Source organism: Hylaeus anthracinus, unplaced genomic scaffold (assembly GCF_026225885.1).
Source record: "Hylaeus anthracinus isolate JK02 unplaced genomic scaffold, UHH_iyHylAnth1.0_haploid 11989, whole genome shotgun sequence".
Classification (NCBI taxonomy): Eukaryota; Metazoa; Arthropoda; class Insecta; order Hymenoptera; family Colletidae; genus Hylaeus; species Hylaeus anthracinus.
The window spans coordinates 10,814,336-10,825,101 of NW_026534337.1; the positions used below are offsets into that span (position 1 = coordinate 10,814,336).

Consider the following 10,766-nt stretch of genomic DNA (forward strand, 5'->3'; position numbering starts at 1 on the left):
TGTGACGTATATGCGTGCTCTCGTCCGTAAAGTGGACGAGTAGATAATAAGCGTGAAATAATTCACGATACCGAATAAAAATCGAGAGTACGCATATACAGAGAATTCGCACAATTGAAGAAGCGTGTGGAGCGACGACAAAAGTGCGAAGAAAAAAAAAGAGGGAGGAAGGGAGGAAGTTAGTGTGTACAAGAGGTCTTTTTTACGGTTTTTTGAGAGATCCTGCGAAGATATACGTGTTGGCCAGACCTGGCGATACAGCACGAAGCATCGTGTAACCTCAAGTGTACGTTAATCGCGAGAAATTTACGTTGCGTTTCATTCTGCTGTAAAGACTAGGGAGTGTACGCGACCCTTTGAGGACGCGTTGTCGATCATTGTTACAGTGGAAGCTTTAGAAAATGGCCGACAATTGGACACAGAACGTTGTTTGCCGGTAAGAAACTCTCCTATTGTCGTTTCTCAGTGTGTTTCAATGACAATTCGAAATTAACGAACGCACGAAACGTATGTCTCTTCGTGGACGAATATTTTGTAACGTGTCAATGAATTACGCCATGCAAATGTCGATATGTCTTGAGCCGTATGTATTTCTTCTCTCTTTTTAATACACTTTAATTCTGCTTCTTCACTTTGTTGATATACACAAATTATGCGCATCAAAGAGTATTTGATTTGTTATGTTTTATTAGAAAAATGAACGATGCTTAAGTATGAAATGTGTAAAAGAAAATCTGTTATTAAAAAAGTATCAATCATATACAGTTACAAAAATACTTTTGTTTACTTTGAATCGATTGAATCAACTAAGATTAACAATTTCAATTTGTTGTTTATTTGGACTATTTATACATTTGCATACATATTTGTAGACACCCACCTAAGAACATATATGTTTACATTAAGCAATCCTATAAAAATTTGTCTGTTGCATATTTTTTACAAGTAATAATGTTTACCATATAATTAGTATTACTATTTTCTCTCAAAATTTTCTTCTCATAAGTTTATTTTTTTGATTGTAGTTATTTCAAAAATGGTATGTGCCGTAAAGGGAATAATTGCAGGTATCGCCATACCCAAGGAGTTAGAAACGACGGAAGTACCAATGAAACAGTAATATCTTTGCCTGTTTCACCTGCTAACACAGTCTGTCGCTTTTTCAAGCATGGGATCTGTAAATTTGGGAACCATTGCCATTTTCGTCACACTGCTGAAACTGCCGATAATAATTCAGTGAACGCAGATTCACCAGATAATTCTTTACCAGAGCAACACGCTTCAAGTACTTCAACCTCGACAACAATAAAGAATGCGTATGTTGTCGTCAAATGACATTGTAGTTCAGCAAGATTTAAGTCGTAATACCATTTGCATATCACATTATACATTGTAATATGGTATATAAAACTATGTGATACATATTATAATGAAGGTAATAGGAAGTTATAATACATTAATACGTATTTGTATATTTCTAGTAAAGAAAATGCCCATGTAGCTGAAGAATGGGTAAAGGCACCCGAATTCGTACCCTCATCCATTGCTGGTTCGTCCACAGCAAACGAAGCCTCCGCTACTTCGGGAACATCTACGACCTCATCGCTGCCAATATCTTATGCTCAAGCTTTAAGTCCATTTGGTCAGGCATCCAGTCCATCTTTAGAACCTTTATGCCCATATGCAGCGGCAACTGGAATTTGTAAAATACGTAACTGTACATACTTACACGGACATATTTGCGATTTATGCAATCGTGCCGCATTACATCCACATAACGAAGATCTTCGAAAGAAACATACAAATGTAATTATTTATGGTCATTATAATCAGTTAGATTATTATAAATCAATATTTTAATTATTTGCATCTAATTTTTAGGCATGCGTTAAACAGCACGAAGTAGACATGGAGCTTTCCTTTGCTATTCAGCGTAGTAGAGAAAAGTCTTGTGGAGTTTGCTTTGAAATAGTAATGGAGAAAACATCTGGAGAACAGAGATTTGGTATTTTACCGAATTGCAATCATTGCTTTTGTATAAGTTGCATTAGAAAATGGAGAAAAGCTAAACAATTTGACAATAAAATTATTAGAGCTTGTCCAGAATGCCGTGTCAGCTCTGATTTTGTATGTCCGAGTATGTATTGGGTAGATACAAAGGAAGAGAAAGAAAAATTAATAATGGACTACAAATGTGCATTGAGGTAGGTAGAAATGAATGTAATAGTAGCGTTTAAATTATTTCATGTCGTTTATTTATTACAGCACCAAAGATTGTAAATATTTCAATAAGGGACGTGGTAAATGTCCTTTTGGTAACAAGTGCTTCTATCTACACGCACTACCCGATGGCACTAAGACAGATGTTGGTCCACCTGTTCGTCAACGACGTAACGCTGATTCGGATATTGATATCTTTCATGTGAGTTTAAGATTTATTTATTTGTCACTTGTAACTTGATTTAAATATTAATCTTGTGCTTTTACTTTTTACAGCAATTAATTTTGTGGAACTTCCTCGACGACAGAAATGACCGTTGGATATACGATGTAGATCTTGAAGATGTTCCCTTTTTCTCAGATTCAGAAGACTCTGATTGGTCTGAATATGAATTTTCTTTTGAGTAAAATTATATTAATTCAGTAATCATTACTGCTATTGCTGTTATCTGTATTATCTATCTCATCCACCACTTATGCGTGGTTTCAGTGGCTGAATAGACAAGTAGTTTATGAATTGTTTGAATGGTTATGGTTCAGAGGTGTCTTGGCTATGCTGTGTGCTTTGCTTGGTGATGTTTACATGGAAAATGTGTAAACGGCATCAGGTTAGTAATTAGAAAATAGCAGTAATAATAAGAGGATTACAGTCGCATGTACAATAATGACAAAGTTTTTAATACTACACTGTCACTTTGTAATCACCCTTTTTCGTGTATCTTGACCAATATTCTTATAACTAATACTCAGTCATAAGAAGTACACATCAAATCTATTACATCAGTGGTCCAAATTAATTCAATGAATAGAACATATATCAGAACATTTACAATGGTGTTTTGCTAACATACAAATTTGGTTTATTCACCGTCCTACGATCACTCTTTTTAAAAAATCATGAGAAGGTAAAGAAAAGTTTTGTTCCGCGATGCTAGATTCGATAATAAAATGAATTTTCTTTATTTTTCTGGTTAGAATAAGTGTACTATTATCGTCCAAGTTTTTCAACGGAATTCATTTTATAAAAACCTTTATTATCTTCATTAACTTTTGGCACTAAACTTAACGCTCGATTAAAAACTCGTTAAATAAAGTGGAAAATTACCATCATTTTCATTATAACCTAACTTTAGGCTTTTAGAATTAACTTTAATTTCGATCGGATACTTATTCTGCAGGCAAAGAAAACCAAGTCTGGTAGTTATTATATTTACTTGTTATTCGACTTGGTAAATAAAGAAGAATTCATGGGAAACAGTGTTTGATTTACACGTTGCAAGAAACAGTAAAATGTTACTTGTAATAGTCAGGGGTGTAACAAGTATTTGGTTATCAGTGATTCATATCGAAGATACAATTAACGAGTTTCGTCCTACCTCCTGTTACAGTTCTGTGAACATTTAAAAAAAAATTTCCTTAAATTATTCAACTGTATAGTGTTAGTCTTTAATTAATAAGTTTAAGATATCCGTGATAAATGCGCAAATCGAGTGTATCGTGTAATAAGTATGGCTGTGTGATCGTATGAAAACTTGATCGAATGCTTGTTATCCTAGATATAAATGAAAGAAACGATTTTTGGCGAATATGTGTTAACAGATTCCACATTTGAAAAGAAATAACAAATAAAAGTATGTTACGAAGATAGGTGAAATTAAAGCAGTTTGTGATTTTTATCATTTTTTTCTTTATATTTATTATGTTTAGAAAGTTTCGATTACCACCTTTTCAGAATTGATATACATTAGATCATAAAGTCGTTTCGAAATGTTTTGCGCTTATTACTTTGAGTCTGTTGCTTTTAATGATAAGAAACATTTTTCTTTTAAAGAGTCTACTTTCAGTGTTGCCTTGCAAAAACAGTCTAATTATACAGTTCGTTCATAGAAAAGTTATTCGATATTTTATTGGACAAACTTTTCACAATGCTGTATGTAAGCTGTTAATATTTTCTATAGGTTATCTATACTGTTAATTTTGTAGAGGATTGTTTTGATTCGTTTTATTGTTATCGCTAACGCTATTTAACAATAAGAATAATAAGGAACCTATATATTATAACATTGGATACTGCAACTATTTCTAAATTCTAATTTATATTATTTTTTAAGGCATATTTTTCACTCAGTACAGCATAAAGAAAGAAGTAGACATCTCGAGTGCCAAGGAGTCTGATTGCAAGTTTTCAATGTTAATTTATTTTTATTATAAATGGGATAAATGAAGTATTTTGTTCGTTAAAAAGACTATGTGTATATGTATTTGCGAGTGTACCATGCGTGTGTTTGAAATTAGAATTTTTATATTAAGCAATAATCTTTCGAGATTCAATTGCTTAGTGTAATTGATCTTGACTTTTACTTCCTACTATGTCGACGAATCTTTTAGATAAGATTCGATCTATTTCATAAATTAAACGCTTAATTATCGTCGCGTTATATTGTTTTTATTAAATTTCTTAATTTTACGCGTAAAAAAAAATGCAAATTTTAACTTATCTGATTCGTCGATGCATTTGTGTTTTTCAGATTTTAATCTTGCCCAAGTTAGAGTGACGTTAACATAAATGATGGGAGTCCGTTATTGTAAGACAAGACACTAGAATTAAGAACATTTTATCGATTTCTCGTCACAAAGATCAACGCCTTATTCGTGACACTAAGTGTATATGTATATCAAAGTTTAATACCTTTACACTAGTTATTATCACTATTTAAATGTAGAATCTTGTGTGGAACACTAATTTTTAATCGATATGTCATCGATTTTACAAATGATATTTAGTAATCGAGGATTTTTTAGAGTTCGAAAAGCTTTACGCAAGTTTTGAGCTTAATTCTAAACACTCTTTAGAGTGGCAGCGATGGTTTTTGTGACGACCACTGCCCAATGTAATGTGTCTTTTAATCTCAGTGTTGAATTAGGAAGATATGAGTTAAGGTAATTATAAATTAAGTGTAACCGCGTAGCGATATCATTGCCAAGAATTCGTGTGCTCGCGTAATTAGAATCATTACTAAGTATAACAAATCTTCGATGTTATTATTTTCGATACTCATTTGTTTTTCGCAGCAAAAATACATGAAGAATGTAAATTATTTTTAGAAAAATAATTGTTCAAATTTGTAGGAACGTAATTTTCTGGAAGTATCGCAACGATCATTCTCTTGTTCGATCGTTGAGTAGCACGTTTATAGTCATTACTTTGTATAGTAGTGAAGCTCAATGGTAAAAGTAAGTGATACGTATATTGGCTTCAATTTCATTTCTTACGATGATATATTTTTGTTATTGGAAGTAGATTAATAAAAGAAATAGACAGTAAGTCTATGCACAGAGGCAAACATTCCTAAATTTATCTCTTCTCGTGAATAATCCTTTTGTACACAAAGGATGACTTTTTTATTTTGTAAGTAGATGTAAAACTTTTATACAAAAATGTAGCATTTGATTTTTATATTTAGACAGAGCAATAAGGCAACGGTAGAAATAGGTTTATACCAATCGATTTTTAAACATTTATTTCTGTCTTGAGCTCGTATCGTCAAGTTTCGTTTCAATATTGAATTTATAGTACCTTTAGTAGTACGAATAGTACGAATTTATATCAATGTAGGTATCAAATTTGAAACGGAAATAAGGAATATACTTTAAAAAGAATGTATTAAATACAACTTCACTGGATTAATATATTCAAAATATATATATAGATTTCATCTAAATAAATACAAAATATTCTCAATCAAAGCATCGCGAAGCATTATATGAATCGAAGGCACTCAAAATAAAGGTTTACATATTCTTATGTCTTACTGTAAACATTGTGCAAAACACTTAAAAAAAAGGAAGGAAACAGACACATATCTCTATGAATACATAATGATATATTGAAATATATAATTGAAAGAATCATTTCTTATTTATGATGTTTAATTTATATATCTTTTATTTTCTGGTATTTATTATTTTACCAGTCTTATTCATTTGCTCTAAATGTACTTTTAACTCTCTAAAGAAGTCTTTAACTTGTATAGTATATGTACTAGTTATACGTACTATAAAACCAAATATAAAAATATTTACGTGTAACTAAACTGCAAATTTTATGCATTCCTGGCATTCACACATATAACAAATTTGCCAAATGTATACATATAAAGATATATACGTATGAGTAATGAAATATTAATATTATTATGTTAACATATATAATTTTGTATATGTTCCGTATAAGTATACATCACCAATGTATAAAATCTGCAGTCTACTCTTAACTCTATGTAATGAAGCAGTCAATGTAACAAAACACGCTCGCTACCTGGTAAATAATATTTGACAGATCGCGATCATTAATCATGTACGCAGTACAATATATAATGTACAAAGTCTTAGAGTCCGTTTTCGAACTACTAGATTGCTAGCTAGCTCACCATTTGTACAATTAAGTTTCTTTAGTATTTTCGCTCATTACGTGTTTCATTTACAATTTCTCTTTTGTATAATTTTGATATCAATTTTCATTAAAATAAGGCACTACTCAGGTCTCGATATCAATGCAGTCGATTTTCAAAACAATTTGGAATGCCAATGGGTCAAAATTTCGTAAAAGGCGTCACACCTTTTACTTAAAATATATGAAAATACAATTTTTATGACCATACGCGCAACGTTGATAATGTTGAATCAATTACCTCTCATCTAAAGCAAGAAATACAAGTATATAAGGTATTTGTAATTGTTTTACAATGTAGCTACTACAATTCCTTGGAACGCGATTGCTACTTGGCAGTAATTATTTCAGTCAATCTCATTCCATTTTGTTATAATGAGAACAGATTACGAATATTTCTCTAGACAGGTCCAGCCTGTCTTATCTATTTTATGCCATCCCCTTAGATCTTCCGTAATCCATACAGAGACAAGAAATTATCTCAATGACGCGAGGTAAGGTTGACACGTCATTCGTTGAACAGGCTGATAGATTCTTTTTTGAACGGAACTAGCAACTGATCCGCTATGCACCGTATTCGAATCCGTCTCCCCGTGTAGATCCGTGTTCGTTCCAGTATAATGTACTCCACGAGAGTCATCCTGAACTTCGGTCGAAGTACTTTGTCCGTTTGCTTCGTTTTTCTTACGAAACTTAGTGGAGTATTTATAAAAGTCGGACATTTCAAAGGGTTTCGTAACTTCCCTGTATGGCTGATATTTTCCAGCTTGAACGATTGTACAATTCTGGGACGATCCCAATCTAATCGTCTCATCATTTGACTCTTGAGATGATTTCGACTCGGCTGGAATTTCCAACACTTTCTTTCGCGTTTGTTCGTAACGAATCGACGACGACGGTTGCAAATGTTGCTCGTTCTCGATCGCTACATCAGTCTTACGATGGTTCATCAAAGGAATATAATTATTGCTTTTCCCGTCTTCATTTCCAGTATTAGGTGTTTTAGGGGTCACAGGAAGAGTAGATTGATAATGAATATTCTTATGCGACGTTACTATACCAAGATCCAATCCAGGACTTGTTCCCGAATCCAAGGAGGTCTCGTACCATTCTTTCTCTCTTCCTTTACGACTGACGTTGTCCGTTGTGTCCTTGCCATCGTGCAATTCGTGCAGATGATTCGAATGCCATTTTTCCACGCTGCCCAATGATTGCGTGCGAAGCAACATTTTACTGTTTGTCGATGATTGCTCAGACAGGGGAAGTAAATGAACGGAAGCATTTTGATGAGGTGGGAGGAGAGGAGAATTTTTATTGCATCCTATGGATACCGTGCGATACCGTGGTTGTATGTCGGCGCTTATGCTGACGGTGTGTTGCACCGCGTTACGCTTCCTTCGATCTAGGCTACCAAATCTATCTGTAACTGGTTGATCGTCCGTGCACCAGACAATCTTGTCTTCGTGTCGCCTCCAATAACCCGTTGGTAATTGCGTCTCACTGGGTGAATCCGTGTATCGTAGATTTTTACTGCCACTGGAATCACGGTCCCGTCTTAACAAGGACTGTGGCTGAGAGTTACTTTTATGATACACTGGAAAGTCTCTGTCGTAATATTCCTGACCAGATCTTCGTTGAACATCGTTGTCCAAGTGTTTGTACTCGGTATATTGTTGATAATTATGTATTGGTTCCTGAAGTTGTTGTTGGAGCTGGCGACATCGTATTTGTCGTTCTTCCTCGGTATACGTATTCGGTAGAGGACGATACAGTCGTTCGTTTTCTTGATAGTGATTCTGACTGCGCAAACCACCGCTTCGTAATATGTAAATATTTTGATTATCGTTGTGATCGTGGTCTATTATCTTAATGTTTTGTCGCTGGTCAGATATCGCGGGACAATATGCACCAACATGATTGTGGTTACAAGGACTCGGTATTAGCGGCTGTTCGTCGTATCCGTGACCAGGATACACGTTGCATTTATCTTCTGATCCTAATGGACTTAAGCTTATTCCACCCTCTTGAAGCAAGCTCCTCGTGACTTTGGGATTTGCGTCGTTTACTATAAATTGCATTAAAAAATCCATTAAAAATAAAAATTGTGTTACTTCAGGGCTTGATGTAATCATTTGTTTTTAAGTGCAAATATTTTAAAATACCTGTGCCATTTAATGGTGGTCGTGGCTTTTTTGTCCTATGCTTTACATTTGTGTATAAATGTGGCTGATTGTTGTAAACTGGAGGATGTTGAAGCTGTGTCGGAAGATGCGACTTGCTACGACTCTGCCTTATGAAATTCAATTTTGCCTCTAATTCTTGTACTATTTGCTGACTTCGTTGATAAACTTGCCTTTGTTTACGACGTACTGCTTTACTCTCTGCAGGATTGTTTACTTTTCCTAGCGCATCTTCCACTATACCAATATGATATTGTCGTTCTGCTTCTAATTTAGATTCCTCCTACACAAGAGAAGAAATAATTCTTTTATTACACAATACATCCATAATTATTAACTAATTAGTTAATAATTAAATGAAATTATGAAACATACGACTTCGTTTGTCTTCAGTTTGTTAATTAAATTCTGTGGGTATGTAAATGCAGTCCCAACTCTTCTTCGAAATCTTGGTGGGCTCTCTCCAGCCTCCAGTGGAATCTCTGGTGGTAAAACACCGGTCAATTCTGCTTCCTCGACACATAAGTTTTTCAGTTCATTATTCTTTTGACTTAATTTTTCTTGCAATGCTTCACGACGTTGGCGTAGCCATTGCAATCTTGTAGATAATGAATCTTCCGCCAAAGATCCAGGGGCATTTTCGTTCCCTGCCATCACTTAAAATAATATGAACAAACTTGTAACAAATTATATGCAATAATCAAGATTTATAGAGATACTATACACTTTACTGACTTACCCATATTATTGGCAAGGTATAACGATTATTTTCGCTACACGTACTTGAATTGGAATGTTTATATAATCAAGGTGTATCTCACACATTTAAAAATATTGACATTGACACATTTAACAACTGACACATAATGCAATGTATGACATTCCGTTGACTCGTATCAATCAGTATAATTATCTTTGAAAAGACACTTTCCGTCATTTTTAAACTTTCCTACGTTACAAACTGTATAAAAATCGAAAAGAGTTGTTAATAGGTTAGCTGCTAGAGTTACATATTTTTTCTATCACAGTATAATAATTAATTTTACAACTTAATTTATTAATTCTAATAGAAAATCTCCTAGAATAAAGAAACTAAGCGTTAAACAAACATTATTACATAATTCTAGTGGGATGAACGACAAAAACACAAACGAAGATAACGAATAATGACGCGCTATCATTTTCCTTGTGAAGCTGCCATTTTAGATTCAACTCAATAAACTACAGAACAATACCATGTAAACGGATTTTATTTTCTATTTAAGAAAGTGTCATGTTATATTTAATAGAATTAATAAAATATTCATTTGGAATACAAGTTCCTCAATCATTTACATTATTTTTTGTTCCAAAACAACAATTATAAACAAGTTAAAAAGTCATCAACAACCTACATAAGACTATACATCATCAAGTGAGATGAATTCTAACACTGAACTATAGTTCAGTATATTTCATTAATACGATTCGTTTCTACATAACATTACAGTATATTAGTTAATATATGAAATTTATCATTTTCATGAATAATTGCTTCTTTCTCCACTGACTAGTCAAACCAAAACTCAAATACAGAAAGTATTAATAACGATATATTTTCTATAATAAAATTCTTAGATTATTATTTGATTACGATTTTTAATTTAAAAACGGAGTAAATGATACAATTACAGTTGCAATTTTATCCAACATAGTCGTTGCGCAATCGAGTACGCGGCAACTTCGAAATGACTAAAAAGTTACTAAAAGTTGCCGCAAAACAGTGAGACCTATGCGCCTACGAGATGATAACCAGAACGACAAGCACGCCAGTATTAATTGCCGCATACTGGGGGCACGACTGCGCCTACGAGATGGCAACCGAGCCGATAAGGCTGCTTACCTAGGTTGCCGCATAACAGGGGCACTCCTGCGCC

General features: G+C 33.6%; 2 protein-coding genes across 6 annotated transcripts; one reads left to right on the plus strand and one right to left on the minus strand.

The window, feature by feature from the left end:
- The first annotated feature begins 2 nt into the window (after positions 1 to 2).
- LOC128887885 (probable E3 ubiquitin-protein ligase makorin-1) lies at positions 3 to 4,217 on the plus strand. 4 transcript variants are annotated; one of them, XM_054144348.1, is made up of 6 exons: positions 3 to 436; positions 1,068 to 1,316; positions 1,482 to 1,806; positions 1,882 to 2,204; positions 2,266 to 2,422; positions 2,497 to 4,217. In XM_054144348.1, exons 1-6 carry the CDS (start codon positions 402 to 404, stop codon positions 2,626 to 2,628), a joined length of 1,221 nt encoding a protein of 406 aa, XP_054000323.1. In that variant the 5' UTR covers positions 3 to 401; the 3' UTR covers positions 2,629 to 4,217. The 4 variants fall into 4 exon arrangements, with proteins under 4 accessions (XP_054000323.1, XP_054000321.1, XP_054000319.1 ...); XM_054144346.1 differs by having other exon boundaries at positions 4 to 436; positions 1,026 to 1,316; XM_054144344.1 differs by lacking the exon at positions 3 to 436 and adding an exon at positions 445 to 583 and having other exon boundaries at positions 1,026 to 1,316.
- Positions 4,218 to 5,882: 1,665 nt separating this feature from the next.
- LOC128887872 (uncharacterized) lies at positions 5,883 to 10,457 on the minus strand. 2 transcript variants are annotated; one of them, XM_054144323.1, is made up of 5 exons: positions 9,968 to 10,457; positions 9,590 to 9,811; positions 9,226 to 9,506; positions 8,833 to 9,133; positions 5,883 to 8,735 (listed from the first exon to the last, which is right to left on the minus strand). In XM_054144323.1, exons 2-5 carry the CDS (start codon positions 9,591 to 9,593, stop codon positions 7,147 to 7,149), a joined length of 2,175 nt encoding a protein of 724 aa, XP_054000298.1. In that variant the 5' UTR covers positions 9,594 to 9,811; positions 9,968 to 10,457; the 3' UTR covers positions 5,883 to 7,146. The 2 variants fall into 2 exon arrangements, with proteins under 2 accessions (XP_054000298.1, XP_054000297.1); XM_054144322.1 differs by having other exon boundaries at positions 9,590 to 10,457.
- Between the last annotated feature and the right edge of the window lie 309 nt (positions 10,458 to 10,766).

Bases quoted from the DNA above. Each gene is read 5' to 3' on its own strand.
- LOC128887885 (XM_054144344.1), top strand. From the start codon at position 510: ATGTCTCTTCGTGGACGAATATTTTGTAACGTGTCAATGAATTACGCC. The intron at 2,205-2,265 runs GTAGGTAGAAAT...TATTTATTACAG, and splicing joins GACTACAAATGTGCATTGAG to CACCAAAGATTGTAAATATT. The intron at 2,423-2,496 runs GTGAGTTTAAGA...TACTTTTTACAG, and splicing joins CGGATATTGATATCTTTCAT to CAATTAATTTTGTGGAACTT.
- LOC128887872 (XM_054144323.1), bottom strand. The intron at 9,134-9,225 runs GTATGTTTCATA...TCTCTTGTGTAG, and splicing joins AACTGAAGACAAACGAAGTC to GAGGAATCTAAATTAGAAGC. The intron at 8,736-8,832 runs GTATTTTAAAAT...TGCAATTTATAG, and splicing joins ACCACCATTAAATGGCACAG to TAAACGACGCAAATCCCAAA.